This window comes from Haematobia irritans, chromosome 5, assembly GCF_050003625.1.
Source record: "Haematobia irritans isolate KBUSLIRL chromosome 5, ASM5000362v1, whole genome shotgun sequence".
NCBI classification, from domain to species: Eukaryota; Metazoa; Arthropoda; class Insecta; order Diptera; family Muscidae; genus Haematobia; species Haematobia irritans.
Window position 1 is genome coordinate 109,981,553 of NC_134401.1, and position 17,276 is coordinate 109,998,828.

Below are 17,276 nucleotides of genomic sequence, written 5' to 3' on the forward strand. Positions count from 1 at the left end.
ATTAATAAAGGTACTCACGTACAAACAAATGTCAGTTTAAAAATCTAAATTATAACGGATACTTCAAAGTAAAAAACGTTTTTCTGTCGAGCTACTGGGATCAATATTACCAATAGTAGATGGCAGAGTCATATCAATTATTTTATCGGCTTGTTCTGCCAATTTGTTGACATCTTGTTGCTCACTAATGGCCAGAATAGCACGAAAGTTTTCGGCAAGTTGGTCGAGGAAGATGGATCGAATTACCTTTTCTCCGACTTGGCCTTGGCCTAAATTCTGGATAGTGCGTAGAAATTGTGTTGGTTTCTGATCTCCTAGCATTTGACCACTTAAAAGTCGTTTCAATTTTCTTTCGTCCGATTCGGAAAAGATTGATATGATTCTTGATTTTAAAGTCTCATATTTGTTTTCTGTTTGGGAATTTTCTAGCAAATCACTTACCAGGTCGAGCATTTCCGAATCAATATTTGTTACGAGATACCGAAATTTAGTTTCATCGGATGTGATTCGCTGCAAATTAAAAATAGTTTCCACTTGGAAAAACCAAATTTTTGGATTTTTTTTTGCCAAAATGGGGGAAATTTAATGTTTGTTGCTGAGGCAGCTTCAATTTGAAGTGGGATCATATTATTTGGTGAAATTCCTTGCGCTCCTGCAGTTGAATTATTTTGCTCTGTATTGCCAGAATCTCCATCTCTATGTAAAGGCATCTTTTAACCAACGTTCAGTATCGGGGTCACCAATTGTGGGTTGCAGGTAAGCAAAGATCACGTGCACAAAGTTTCTTTTTTAAACAAATTTATTTAAAAAAAATGATTGCTAACAAAAAGTACAATTGAAGCTTTTGAACAGGAAAAATATATGTGAAAAAAATATTAATGAAAAAGCAAAGGTAAATTGATTTTTTTAAAAACTTCTATATTTTAGAAGTGTGTAGCCAAGGTTGTCACCACATCTTAATTAAAAAAAAAAAAAAAACTTTAAACCAAAGACGCTAAATCCTCAAAATAAGTCTTAGCCTTGAAGCGTTTTTATCTTAAATCTAAAGTTTCAATATTTCAGTTAATTTAAGGACAATTTCTTTAAATCAAAAATGTGTTTCTTTACTTTAAGTAAAATTAGCCTTAGTTCAAAGACAGGAGTTCAAAGAAGGAGGGACGCCAATTTACAAAATTTGTGCCCTAAATTTAATGAAAAAATTTTTGAAGCAAAGATTATAAACTTTATTTTAATTAAAATTTCATTATTTTAAAGAAATTTGTCCTTAATATTTTGTAAATTTCGCATCCTAAAATTTAGGTTGGGAAATCTTTAATATCACGCATATACTGACATCACGTGCCAAATTTCAACCGGATTGGATGGGATTTGCTCCTTCTATAGGATCTGGAAATCAACTCTGGTGATCGGTTTATATGGAGGCTATACTACGGAATATTTTTTTCAGTGCATTTAATATTTTTGGGCAATCAGACCCTCCATCTTTTGATCGAGAAGTAATTTGCACATTATGATTATATATAAAAATGTATAGAACACTGAAAAAAATATTGTCGTGAGGCCAAAGATCTCATGTCTTTAAAATACGAATGCAAATTTAGCTTAGCATAAAAGACATATTTCTCTAATATAAAGTTTTTTTTCTTGTCCAAAAGTCGATAAACTTCTCAATGAAGTCGTATTGTCCTTATAATTAAGTGATTTGACTTAAAAAAGGGTATCATAACACAACATGAAAGAAAAAATGTTTGGGCTAAGGTCAACTTGACTTTAATAATTCAGAAAAATTCTTTAAAATTAATGAAATTGTCTTTAAATTTATTATCTTTTTGCATCTTGGCTACAAAGCAAAAAATCATTCAACACTTTACTTTAAAGACGGTTTTACTTGAAACATAGCAAAATTTCTACTAGAAGTCGGGCCTGAATTCGGAAAATAAAGTTGTCGTTAACTCGTTTTTAAAGGACATTGATAGCATATGAAGAAAAACAGCTAAAAAAACGAAAAATTTTAATTTGCTTTCTAGAAGCAATTACACAAAATTACACAATTTAAAAGAGAATTGTGTCTTAAAAGTATCCTTACTTGTATTCTCTACTTCTTTGGCTCGGAATCAATACCAAAATTTTTAAAGTAAAGACAAAATCTTTGGAACCGGGCATACTCTTTTTTCAGTGTATATATGTCTGCATAGTCTCTTGTGTCTACATTTTTAAATGTATACGATTAGTTTTATTTAAAAAATGACTACCACATTATTGAGCTATAGATAGAAAGCCACAAGTGTTAAAAAAATTAAAATTATCTCATGACAATGAATATAATATAGACAATCTAATTAAAGATTTTTTATAGCAGTGAACAGGTTAAACAGTTTTACATTATCTATTGCAATTATCATTTTATGCACATCACTCTGTGGTTCCAAATCGGTGGGCTTGGATCAAAATAAAGAATTATATTATTATACCTTAACCTCAGACAGACATCTAATACACTTCCAGGTTTTGCAATTGAACCTACACTCAATCTTATTATGTTATTTCGAACAAACATTGCCAAACGATGTATTAGTCGAAAAGGCAATTTTCGATTCGATTGGATAATATCCCAGCAAAAAAAGCGTCGCCAAAAAAGTAGTGAATATGTTCTTTTTGGATCCGGAAGTGGTAAAAAATTGGCGCAGAAGCGATAAATTTAACATGGGCTTGTCATAGGACGGATGTCCACCATTTCAACAACCGTTGCACTGAATTTGCATCACTTCTTAAGGTATGATCCGAATTCAATGCTTTGAATTCAATGCTTTGGATAAAATTGTGTCATATTTTGACAAATAAATATTTTTTATAATTTTTATGATTTTTTAATGCATTCTAACGCTTGACTTCAAATACTTTCAAAAATTTGCAATTTTTCTTTTTTTAACCTATTTGAAACAAAATAAAAAAAAAATAAAATTTCTTATTAAAAATATGAAAAAAGCGAGTTTTAAAAAATTAAATCAAAAGAATTTCCTGTGTATTTAAAATAAAGAACTTCTTTGGGAGATCAGTTTTTGAAGTGGTTTTAAAGTTGTGCCTTTAGAAGAACTTTCAATCTTTTTGCTGGGATGTAACATCTATTGGTCGATTTTTGCAACATCAAAATAATACGAGTATAACAAGTAAGGAAAGTCTAAAGTCGGGCGGGCCGACTATATTATACCCTGCATCACTTTGTAAATCCACATTTTCGATACTATATCAAACCCGTCAAATGTGGTGGGTGTTATATATAAAGGTTTTTGTCCCAAATACATACATTTAAATCTGACTCCATCTGAACGAAGTTTATAATATATAAACTTTAAATTTAAGTCGGCTAATGCCCTGGGATGGTACACAACGTTATTAAAAAACTAGTATATCCGGCCGTAAGTTCGGCCAGGCCGAATCTTATGTACCCTCCACCATGGATTGCGTAGAATCTTCTACGAAAGAATGTCATCCACAACAGGGTTGGCCTGTCACAAACTGTGACTTTTGCGAAATACATTTGCGACGGTATAATACGTATGTCGCAAAAGTCGTAAACCTGCTGTAGAAAACCAAATTTTGAATAGAAGAAATCCTGAACATTTTTTAATTTAGTTTGACAGCATTCGCTGTGAGTTTCTGCCGAAATTTGTGAAAGTTTTCCCATGATCAAGCCTATTTTCTTAGGTGGTATCGAAATTCCCGTTGGTGAGTGTGCAAAATACCTTGGGGTTATATTGGACAGGAGACTGAACTTAAAGTTAAGAAAGGACGAGAAAATCCACGGTTACCCTGAACTCGTGCAAAAGGCAATAGGGAAAATGTGGGGACTAAAACCGAAAATTGTGAACATTCCTAAGAATTGAAACTTCTTCGCACATACCATCGTCTTGGATATCATCGAATTCGCTGCCTAGCTGACGCGACTAAAGTATTTTCAGTTTGCGACTTTTGTTACTTTTTCTACATTTACGACGCGTATGTGACGTTTACGACGTTTACAACTTTGCGACAGTCGCAAACCTAAAAGAGTTTGATACAGACCATCTCTGATCCACAATCGAATTACTTTGGTTGTGGTATCTTCAAACTTCTTAACATCGTTTTCTAAATTGTGAGTTAGTCTACACGTGGTATATTCTAGACAAAAAAGGTATGTATAGGTAAGTCTACAAATAATTACGAATCGATATGGACTTTTTGCACGATACGTAGAGAGCCAGAATTGAATTATGCGGGGGCTATATACAATTATGAACTTGATATGGACCAATTTTTGTGTGATTGGGAATCGATTTATCTGAGGGATATATATAACTATAGACCGATATGGACCTAGTAAGGCATGGTTGTTAACGGCCATATACTAGCACAATGTAACAAATTTCAACTGTCTCGAATGAAATTTGTTTATATGGGGCTGTATATAATTATGGTCCGATATGGACAAATTTTTGCATGGTTGTTGGATACCATATACTAACATCACGTACCAAATTTCAACTGAATCAGATGAATTTTTGTCTTCCAAGAGGCTCCGGAGGTAAAATCTGGTGATCGGTTTATATGGGGGCTATATATAACTATGGACCGATATGAACCAATTCCTGCATGGTTGTTGGATACCATATACTAACATCACGTACCAAATTTCAACCGATTCGGATGAATTTTGCTCTTCCAAGGGGCTCCGGAGGTCAAATCTGAGGATCGGTTTATATGGGGCCTATATAGAATTATGGACCAATATGGACAAATTTTTGCATGCTCATTAGAGACCATATACTAACACCATGTACCAAATTTCAGCCGGATCGGATGAAATTTGCTTCTCTTAGAGGCCCCGGGGATCGGTTTATATGGCGGCTATATGTAATTATGGACCGATGTGGTCCAATTTTTGCATGGTTGTTCGAGACTATATACTAACACCATGTACCAAATTTCAGCCGGATCGGATGAAATTTGCTTCTCTTAGAGGATTCGCAAGCCAAATTTGGGGGTACGTTTATATGGGGGCTATACGTAAAAGTGGACCGATATGGCCCATTTGCAACCATCCGACCTACATCAATAACAACTACTTGTGCCAAATTTCACGTCGATAGCTTGTTTCGTTCGGCAGTTAGCGTGATTTCAACAGACGGACGGACATGCTCAGATCGACTCAGAATTTCACCAGGACCCAGAATATATATACTTTATGGGGTCTTAAAGTAATATTTCGATGTGTTACAAACGGAATGACAAAGTTAATATACCCCCATCCTATGGTGAAGGGTACAAAAATATGGGAAACATTTTAATCTGAACCTATTTTGAGGCAACTTCGCAAAGGTGTGTTAATGATTTATCAGTCGATAGATATGTATTAGAAATAAAGGAAAATTTGAGTCATTTTTACAAATTTTCGACTTAGCAGTGGCGATTTTATAAGGAAAATGTGGGTATTTTGGCAAATTTTGGCCAAATCGGAAAACCATATATCTGGAAGCTATATATAAATCTGAAACGATTTCAACCAAATTTGACATGCATACTTAGTATTTTAATTCTACTCCCTGTGCAAAATTTCACGTAAATCGGACTACAACTTTAACCTCTGTGGTCATATGACGGAAAATCGGGCGAAAGATATATATTGGAGGTATATCTAAATCTGAACCGAATTCAGTAAAATTTAGCACACATGACTACACTACTAATTGTACTCATAGTGCAAAATTTCAACAAAATTGGGCCAAAACTCTGGCTTCTGGGACCATATAAGTCCATATCGGGCGAAAAATATATATGAGAGCTATATCTCAATCTGAACCGATTTCACTTAAATTTGGCACACCTGACTATAGTACTTATTGTCCTCCTGGTGCAAAATTTCAAGCAAATTAGGGTAAAACTCTGGCTTCTGGGGCTATATAAGTCCATATCGGGCGAAAGATATATATGGGAGCTATATCTAAATCTGAACCGATTTCAATAAAATTTTGCACACTTGACTACACGACCAAGGGTTATGTTTGTGCAAAATTTCAAGTAAATCAGGGTAAAGCTCACGCTTCTGGGTCCATAAAAGTGCATATCGGGCGAAATATATATATGGGAGCTATATCTAAATCTGAACCGATTTCTTCCAAAATCGATAGGGTTCTATTCTGACCCAAAGCAGGAACTTGTGCCAAATTTGAAGACGATTGGACTTAATCTGCGACCTAGACTTTGATCATGAAAATGTGTTCACAGACAGATGGACGGACGGACAGACGGACATGGCTAGATCGACTCAGGGACCCACTCTGAGCGTTATTGCCAAAGATACCATGTGTCTATCTCGTCTCCTTCTGGGTGTTGCAAACATATGCACTAACTTATATGTTAATACCCTGTTCCACAGTGTGGCGCAGGGTATAATAAAACACAAAATTGAAAGCCGATAAGACAAATTGGAAGAATATAAAATACTGCCATACACTAATAGAAATAATTAAGCTCCAAAATCGTGAACGGACTGTAACAAAATGTAGCGGAAACGTTCACGAAAAATCACCATTTCATGAACGGCTTTCGGTTTACTTTGGCCATGAAATTGGCATGGCAACTCCGTCGGTGGTGCAATGTGATAAGCCGAATGTAAACGTGTATGGAGCAGGCAATTCAACTTTTGTTTTTTTTATATAAATTCGTAACCATTACAATTTCAGATCAAAAACGCTGTTTGTTGACAACGCATGATGCCATTTTATAGTTGTCAGATTGACACCGTCTGTTCTCCGTTTAACACCACATGTGTGTTGAGTCACTTTCATGAACGGATCGTTTTAAAACGTGTACGCCGTTCATGTTTTTTTTTTTTGTTATGTATAGATAAAATCTCGCATTCTGGATATTTGCTAGCATCGAAACAGTATAAGATTGTTACAGAGTAAAAACCTATTATTCAACCCATTCCGTGGTCGATAATGTAAATTATGATGAGGATGTTAAGAATAGGAGTTCAGAATTATTATTATTATTACATACACAACATTCAGTGAAATTTTCTTCCGTGTAATTACTAAATGATCTAAAATATCTAGAATAGTAGTCCATCTAAAAGCAAATTTACTTGTAGTTTCCGTGGGACCGTATTGTTTATACTGTCACTATTTTATTTACTAAGTGAACATGTGTGTATGTGGTGAACTGTTGTTTAATTTCATTCTTAAGAATGAAAATACGAACTGTTTTTATTTGTTTATTGTTTACCTTTTTACGTCATTAAACCTCGAGGTTTCAATTGTCGAACATCACCCAGCACTACCCACCACTTGGCTACAAATTTAGCCATTAAAACAATGTGTGATGACTAAGTTGTATCAATTTTAGAGTGAACATGAATACATTAAAAAATAAAATTAACCAGGAGAGAGATGAAACTTTAGTTACGCCATTACAACAACAATTTCCGGTAATTACTTTACGCACCTTCTGACAAATGTTGTAGTAGTGGATATGTTGACCCGATAAATATACAGTGAAACCTCTCATACTTGGACACTCATAAAACATCTCTCAAAAGTGGGTAATTTTCATAAGACACTTGCTATATCAGCACATTAAAGTAACATTTCACCATTACCGGTGCCAACCTGCTTTCCAAGATGCAAAAATTCAACGGTTTCAAATCCAGAGATTTTGGAAGCCATTTTGCGACAGAAACGGAGCGAGGAAATTTCTTTTTATGCCATTCTTGGTTGACGCATGCTGAGTGCGATGGTCTGCGACCGAAATGTTTGTCTGCCCAGTGCTTTAATATCGTATTTAGGTCATTTTCTCGATAATGTTGGTCATTTGTTTTAACTCCTCGGTAGAAGAATACGAGTGGGGAGGACCATCGCATAGTGGTTCCAAATCGTTTTTATACCCTAAACCACATAGTGGTTTGGGTATAATAAGTTTGATCGGCCAAAAAATGTGCCCACCAGAAATATTGATTTTAGACCCCATAAAATATATACCGATCGACTCAGAATCACCTCCTGAGTCGATCTAGCGCTTGGTATCCGTCCGTCCGTCTGTCCATGTATTTGTTGTTCACAGGATTCCGGTCGCAATTATTAACCGATTTTGATGAAATTTGGTACAGGGAGTTTTTTGGGCACAAGGACGAACGCTATTGAATTTGGAAGAAATCGGATCACATTTAGATATAGCTCCCATATATATGTATCGCCCGATTTCGACAAATGGGGTCACGTTGCGCGTTTTTGCAAACGCATCGTCACCAAATTTGGCAAATGGTAATCTTTTCCATCGCCCTTCAAGTCTGCAAAATTTCATCCAAATCGGTTCAGATTTAGATATAGCTCCCATATATATGTATCGCCCGATTTTCCCAAATTTGGCCACAAAACCCTTATTTATCAACCGATTTGACCCAAATTTGGCTAAATGTAGTCTTCTATAGTACTAACTGTATGTGCAAAAAATCATCGAAGTCGGTTCAGATTTAGATATAGCTCCCATATATATGTACCGCCCAATTTTTCTAAATTTGGCCATAAAACCCTTATTTATCAACCGATCTGACCCAAATTTGGTAAATGTAGTCTTCTATAGCACTTATTATATGTGCAAAAAATCATCGAAATCGGTTCAGATTTAGATATAGCTCCCATATATATGTATAGCCCGATTTTCCCAAATTTGGCCATAGAAACCTTATTTATTAACCGATCTTACTAAAAGTTTGCTAGATTCAGTCCTCTATAGTACTAACTATATGTGCACAATTTCATCGAAATCGGTTCAGATGTAGATATAGCTCCCATATATGTGTCACCCGATTTTGGAAAATTCGCCCCTAATAACCTTATGTTTGACCATACAGGCCTCATTTCTTAACTGATCTTACTCAAATCTTGCACAAGGTAACCTTTTGTGGTATTAATCAAACCCGCAAAATATTATGCAATTTGGTTCAGATTTAGATATAGCTTCCATATATATGCATCGCTCTATTTTCCCAAATTTGGCCATAATACTCTTATTTATTAACCAATGTTATTCAAATTTCAAATTTTGATGTACTAGCCGATCGTATTTATACGTACTTGTAGCTTTTACATAAGAATATTGCTCGATTTTTACACATTTTGATTTATTACCCACACTAATTTAACGATTTCCCTTTTTTATAATGGGCTCAATATTAGTGGCATACTAACTCCGTAGGTGCAATATCAACACAGCCAGTGTTGCTAGAAGTATGGGAAATTCCCTATATGTAGGGCTTTTCTAATATTTAGCGTCTTGTAGGGACGTAGGGCCACAATGTAGGACATTTGCACTCAACATAAATTGTAATAATTTTTACATTTTGGTGGCTCTAGAGGAGGAAATTAGAAGCCGGCAAGGCTTGATCTTTAATAATGTGTGGTAAATTTTATTCCTGTAGAAAATTTTGTCAACATTTTATTTCTATTAAACATTTTGTCAAAATTGTATTTCTATAGAAATTTTTTTCAAAATATTATTTCTATAAAAAAATTTCTCAAAATTTTATTTCTATGGAATTTTTTCTCAAAATTTTATTTCTATAGAATTTATTGTCAAAATTTTATTTCTATAGAAAAATTTCTCATAAAAATTTGTTTATAGAAACTTTTTCCAAAATTTTATTTTTATAGAGATTTAACAAAAAAGGTTACTAATTTGGGTAGAATTCTACCAACTGTGGCAACCGTGGTGGTAATACAAATGTACATTCTAAGTTATATACGATGCATATTCATATTTTAATATAATAAAGTACTTAGAACCATTTTTGTTTTGTTTTTGGGAAAATTGTTTGGGAATGTATGGGAAAGTAGGGAACTTTTTTTGTCCTTGTAGGGAAAACCGAACATTTTCCCTGGCAACATTGACTATGAGCTATAGTCAGATTGACACAAAGCACCCATAGACATGTACCCCTTAATTTTCTTAAATATGTAACTGCGGTTTATCTCCCAGACCTATATGTTACCCCACAAATGCTTATGATTACTAATTCTGTAATGGTGGTTTAGGGTATGATACAGTCGGCCCCGCCCGACTTTCTACTTTACTTACTTGTTTTGGCAATAATTCTGCAACTTTTGAACGGATAGAGATATCAACATATTTTTTTTTTGTATGAAAGCTGAGGTGTTTTACCCTAAGCTTTTGGTCCCTAGTAGGTCTACGGCCTGACCTGTAGGTGTTGAAGTTGAACATCTCGGGGTTATGAAATTTTGTTTTAGCTCCAAAACAAAAATCCTCCATAATGAACCGATTTCGATAATTTTTTCTTTGCTTTATAGCACTTATGTTGATATCTTTATCCGTTCAAAAGTTGCAGAATTATTAAAAACAAGTAAGGAAAGTCTAAAGTCGGGCGGGGCCGACTATATTATACCCTGTAGATCACTTTGTAGATTATTCAAATTTTATCTTTCGACCAGACAGAGAATCGAATCCACTGGGCCATAGACGCACAATCAGCGCATACAATCAGTTCTATTAATAGACCACATTGTTGGGCACATACGAGCCGATGTAAAGAAACTTTCTTTAAAGAAAACTAACTACTTTAGACGATCAATTTTTTACAAATGATTTACAAAATAAAATTTTTGGAAATGGAATAATGTAATTTTTCATACATCTCAAAATTGTTCGCTATATTTCGAAAGGATGTTCCGCATTGCATTGAACTATATTAAATATTTACTACGAAACTGCAAATAGTTTCTTATTATTTAAAGCATGAAGCCAGAAAAGAACAGTGCTTGATGTAAATGAAATGGGCTGTGATTTTGGAATAAAAAGTATTTTTTTATTGCAAAAATAAAAATAAATTTTTCCCAAAAATTTTAGGAATTTTTAGAAAGAACTGATTGAAAACCCACAATGTTGAAAATTTCGAATAGTTAAATTTTTTCGCATGAATTCCTAACACAAATTGACTAAATCCAAACATTTAGAGGGGTGTAGCAAACATCGGTCATCACACCGAAATAAAAATTCTGTTGCTAGTTCTTCGGAAACCTATATGTTTGATGGTGCCTATTTGTCATCAAAGATCAAGTTCGAGGAAAATTCAAACATTAAGAGAAATGAATGTAGCGACTTGCCAGCAACACAAAAAAACAAAACACACATTTCAAAGAATCATCTTAAACGTATTGGATAATACATCGATTAGGAGGGTCTTCATACCCAATTTTAGATCAATGGCAAAATGGATCAACCATTTGAAATTAATTACTCTGATTAAAAAATCATTCGCAACGACGCCTCGGTATGCCATAACAAATTATTTTTGACGATGGGTGGTAAATGGACTTTCGCATCGTTTAACATGAATCATCCACAATCAATGGCACTAACTTGACTGGCATTAGCAAATGATGCTGTATGGGGAATAGATCGATCATCCCCACATTGTTGGAGGTGTTGATGATGAGTATGTTGTTGGTGGATATACTATACTGGTGATCAATAGGCATCCACGAAAATCACCAACCAGTCAATCTAAGCTATTCGGCGAACTCATTACCAATAAAAAAACCGCCACATGGCCAAAATATAACACTATGTTAATATTCATGTTAATGTGTCTGTTAACACTGATGTTGATGATGATTTGACACATTTTCGGCATGTCGAACATGCTCTTGTTCGAAGTCAAAATACATAAAATCGTTAAGGTTGAGAGCAGTAAAGTGATATTCGAAGAAATCTATGCACAATGGGGGATTATTATTCTTTTAATTAAATGATTGATTGATTATTTATTGATTAATTATTTATTAGGAAGTATAGAGATCATGGTCAGGTCAAAACCTGGGACAATGCGAAATAAAGTTTATTGGGGCGAGGTAATGAAAATTGAAAACCCCAAAAGAGCGACGACATGCACTACCCACCCACCCAGCAAAAAACTTTGAAAGTTCTTATAAAGGCACAACTTTAAAAGCACTTCCAAAAATGTTCTCTCGAAGATGTTCTTTATTTTAGCTACACAGGAAGTTATTTTAATTAAAATTTTTATAACTTGACTTTTTCATATTTTTAATAGTTATTTTTAACTTTTTTTGTTTCAAATAAGCTAAAAACTGGGTAAGAATTAATAAAATGGTACAAATTACTAACATTTTGTCGAAAAATGCAATATCCATTCTAGAAAAATTGCGAATTATTGTAAAGTTTCAGAAGTTTCAGACAAGCTTTAGAATCCATAAAAAATTTAATAAATTATTTATTTAGCAAAATATCACAAAATTTTTTAATTCACATCCAAAACACTGAATTCGGATCACACTTTAAGAAGTGATGAACTGCCCAGCAAAAAAAGCGTCGCCAAAAAAGTAATGAAAATGTTCTTTTTGGATCCGGAAGTGGTGCCAAATTAACGCAGAAGCGATGAATTTAACATGGGCCTGTCATAGAACGGATGTCCACCATTTCAACAGCCGTTACACTGAATTTGATGGAATTCAGTGTTTTGGATGTGAATTAAGAAATTATGTGAAATTTTGACCAATAAACAAATTTAAAATGTTTTCATGATTTTTAAGGCATTCTAACGCTTGTCTGGAACGTTTGACATCAAATGTTTTCAAAAGTCAAATATTTTCGCAAGTTTTCTAGAATATATTTAGCTTTTCTTTCGTAAAAATTTAAATAATTTGTATCATTTCATTAATTCTTAATCTGTTTTAAATCTATTTGAAACAAACAAAATTTAAATTTCCCATTAAAAATAAGAAAAAAGCGAGTTATAAAAAATTGATTCAAATGAACTTCCTGTGCAGTTAAAATAAAGAACATCTTTGGGAGAAATTTTTTGGGAAAATTTTGAAAGTTGTGTCTTTAGAAGAACTTCCAAATTTTTTTGCTGGGTAACATTTTATATATTTTATATTTTGTACATGGTTTATAAGAAAGGGATCATCTGCAACAAAAGTTGTTTGTTTCGAAGCTCCTTTAAATGCGCTTGTGTGTGAATTACGCTCTGGTCTATACATAGTCAGGCTAGGCTGTATGCATTACTTGTGTGCAGATGACTATAGTGGATACTGAATTGGCTTACATAACGGGTGGATTAAAAAATATAAAATCAGCGATTTTCTATTACATAAAAGAAAAGTGTAACACCATGTACCAAATTTCATCCGATCCGGCACATGGTGTAAGTATATGGTCTCTAATGACCATGCATTGGCCGAAATCGGTCCATAATTATATATAGCCGCCATATAAACCGATCACTAGATTTGACCTCCGGAGCCTCTTGGAAGACCAAAATTCATCTGATTCAATTCAAATTTGGTACGTGGTGTTAATATATGGCCTCAAACACCCATGCAAAAATTGGTCGAAATCGGTCCATAATTATATATAGGTCCCATAAAAATCAATCCCCAGATTTGATCTCCGGAGCCCCTTGGAAGAGCAAAATTCATCCGATTCGGTTGAAATTTGGTACGTGATGTTAGTATATTGTATCCAACAACCATGCAGGAATTGGTTCATATCAGTCCATAATTATATAAACCGATCCCCATATAAACCGATCCCCAGATTTGACCTCAGGTGCCTTATGGAGAAGCAAAATTAATCCGATCTGGTTGAAATTTGGGACGTGATGGTAGTATATGATATTTAACAACCATGTCAAAAGTGGTCCATATCAGTCCATAATCACATATAGCCCCCATATAAACCGATCCCGAGATTTGGTTTTGGAGCCTCATGAAGGAGCAAATTTCATCCGAGTCAGTTGAAATTTGGTACATTGTGCTAGTATACGGCAGTTAACAACCATGCCTAACTAGGTCCATATCGGTCTATAGTTATATAAAGCCCTCAGATAAATCGCTCCCCAATCACACAAAAATTGGTCCATATCAAGTTCATAATTGTATATAGCCCCCACATAAGCGACCCCCATATTTCAATTCTGGCTCTCTACGTATCGTGCAAAAAGTCCATATCGATTCGTAATTATATATATAACTTTTTTGTCTAATATATACCATGTATGGACTAACTCACAATTTAGAAAACGATGTTAAGAAGTTTTAAGATACCACAACCCAAGTAATTCGATTGTGGATGACATTCTTTCGTAGAAGTTTCTACGCAATCCATGGTGGAGGGTACATAAGATTCGGCCTGGCCGAACTTACGGCCGTATATACTTGTTACTTTTTAATCTGACTTTTGTTTTCAATTAATGTTTAAATTGATGCAATTACAAATTTAATTGATGTTGTTTGCAAAACTTAATTAATTTTTTGAATTAAAAACGAAACTATTTTCTATTACTTTCTAATCTGACTTTTTAGTTTGATTAAAAACTTCATTGTTTTAAATAAGTTTTTATTTAAAAATTAAAAATGTATTTTTTTAACTGACTTACGGCCATTTTCATGTAGCTCCGTTAGGCTTTAACTGTCAGTTAACAGAAAGAAAAATGGAAATATCTTTTCTCCGGTTAACTTTAACTGAAAAATTTTCAACAGTTAAGTTTCTAACTGGCATTTGGAATATATACGCAAAATGACAGATATGTAGATATCACGGTTTAAAAGTTCGTTAGCTAACGTAGCACTAACGGAGCTTCATGAAAATGGGGTTAGTCTTCCGAGTTTGACAAAAAAGTCAATTGTATCAATTAATTTTTTAATTAAAAATTTTAAAATGTACAACCGTTGGCTTGTTTGGGAGGAGAGAAAAAAAATCATGTCTACCGTAGCATTTTAATGTTTATTTACAGCATTTACTGTTGCAAAAACATTGTGGCAATAAGTCTTTAAATGGTTCCCAAATTATTTAAATGATAAAATTTAAGTACATTTCATGGTTGGGAAAATCATGTACGTGTTTTTCGCGACCATTCAATTCTCTTGTCTTCTTTGCAGATTAAAGTGTATTTTTATCATTTATGCATAGATACAGTATCCATTTACTGTACATAAATGAAGTATAAATATATACTAAATTCGTATTTCTGAAGAATTAGGTCCGAATTTCTCAAAATTTTTACATTTTACCACAAACGCTAAAGATATTTTTGAAATTTCAAACTCCAATTTTTTAACAAGTGAAAAAAAAATAATTATGTGTAATAAATTTTGTTTGTCGAAAAAATATGGGTATGTTCTTGATTTCACCTTCCGCTTGGATTCTCCAAATTTTTGGCGCCAAATCATGACCATTTCAACCATACAGTAGATCATTCTAGTGGTGTTGCTCTAATACCATCCGACCTACATCAATAACAACTACTTGTCGATAAAGGGTGATACGGTCAAAATTTGGTCAAGGGAAAATGCGTGTAAATCGGTGAAATCGTTTATTTAAAAAATCAAATTAAATTTCTTTTTCAAGTTCAATTAGTATAAAATTCAGGAAAAATATTCAGTTAGGCTTTCGCTTTTCCAAATCCGAATTGCCGGGCCTCACGCTTGTCATCTGCCATCAGATTTTGTACAGCCACCTTGTCCACCTTCTTCGCCGCAGAAAGCCAGGTTTCCTTGAACTGCTGCTCGTCCTTAGCAGTTTTTTTGGTCTTCTTTAGGTTCCGCTTGACAATAGCCCAGTATTTCTCAATTAGCGGAGCTCTGGCGTGTTGGGAGGGTTCTTGTCCTTGGGAACCAACTGCACGTTGTTGGCGGCGTACCACTCCATGGCCTTTTTACCGTAATGGCAAGATGCCAAATCCGGCCAAAACAGTACGGAACAACCGTGTTTCTTCAGGAAAGGCAGCAGACGTTAATTCAAACACGCTTTCACGTAAATTTCTTGGTTGACAGTCCCGGAAGCTATGAAAATGCTGCTTTTCAAGCCACAGGTACAGATGGCTTGCCAAACCAGATATTTCTTTGCGAACTTTGACAGTTTTATGTGCTTGAAAATATCTGCTACCTTTCCCCTTCCTTTTGCCGTATAAAACTCCTGTCCCGGAAGCTGCTTGTAGTCGGCTTTGACGTAGGTTTCGTCGTCCATTACCACGCAGTCAAACTTCATCAGCATCGTCGTGTGCTTTGGCCGTCGTATTTTGTTTATCATCGCGATTTGGAGTCACTACCTTCTTGTAAGTCGATAGTCCGGCTCGTTTTTTTGGCTCGATGCACGGTTGTAGACGATACACCCAGCTTATTTGCGGCATCTCGGAGAGAGAGGTTAGGGTTTCGCTTGAAACGACCGGCAACTCTCTTTGTCGTCTCAGCGGCTTCCGGGTTTCGATTTCCCCCCGATCCAGACTTCCTGGCTGTCGACAAACGTTCCCCAAACACTTTAATTACATTTGTAACGGTTGATTTGGCAACTTTTAGCGATTTTGCCAGCTTTGTGTGCGAGTAGCTCGGATTTTCGCGATGCGCGAGCAAAATTTTGATACGCTGGACGGCATTTTGACAACTGAAGAGTGAATTCCAAAATCAAAATAGGAGCAACATTCTACACACACACTTTCAAAATGAGGGGTGTTCAGTTTTTTTAATGCAAAATTGAAAGAAATACGTCAAGTTTATATTGACCAAATTTTGACCGTATCACCCTTTAGCTTGTTTCTTGAATTTCACCACTTTATGGGGTCTTAGACCAATATTCCGACGTGTTACAAACGGAATGACTAAGTTAATCCTATGGTGGAGGGTATATAAATATGGAAGAAGATTTGGTAAAATTACCCACTATTTCTGAAGGCTTACTTAGTTTAGTAGTTCAACAAAATTTCGGTTCATATAAATATCACAATCAAAGCTCAGGAGGATAATCCTTCCATTAAGAACCACGTTGAAATCCGGGCCTGAACCAACGACTACGTTTGTCAGACAATATAACTAAATATAAAATATTGTTAAGAAAAATTCCCTGGAATTATGTGGGAATATTCCGAGAGCAAGAAAATGGCAAAATCCCGTGTACGGGAAAACGGAGATCATTTTGCTCTGCTTTATTTTTTGTGAATGTGTGTGCAGTGAAAAAAAGCATGCACGGTTCCAAAGAGTTTGTTTTTACAATAATGATTTTGGTATTAATTCCGAGCCAAAGAAGGGGTAAATTAAAGCAAGGATACACTTAAGACACAATTCTCTTTTATATTTAGGTTTTGCGTACTTGACACTGGGAAACAAATTCTAATTTATTCGTTTTTTAAGCCTTTTTTTTCACGCGCTATCAAAGTTCTTTATAAATTTTTGACGATAACATTAGTTTCTAAATTCAGACTCAACTTCAACTAG

The 17,276-nt window shown here is 34.6% G+C and overlaps 2 protein-coding genes across 3 annotated transcripts in view; both read right to left on the reverse strand.

The window, feature by feature from the left end:
* Rpp25 (ribonuclease P protein subunit Rpp25) overlaps positions 1-17,276 on the reverse strand; it is a 172,306-nt gene that overhangs the window by 95,335 nt on the left and 59,695 nt on the right. The window lies entirely within an intron of this gene.
* On the reverse strand, positions 64-453 carry LOC142239991 (uncharacterized). The gene has a single exon (XM_075311715.1). The coding sequence runs from the start codon at positions 451-453 to the stop codon at positions 64-66; it is 390 nt and encodes a 129-aa protein (XP_075167830.1).

Excerpts from the sequence above, each read along its gene's own strand:
- LOC142239991 (XM_075311715.1), bottom strand. The coding sequence starts at position 453 with ATGCTCGACCTGGTAAGTGATTTGCTAGAAAATTCCCAAACAGAAAAC.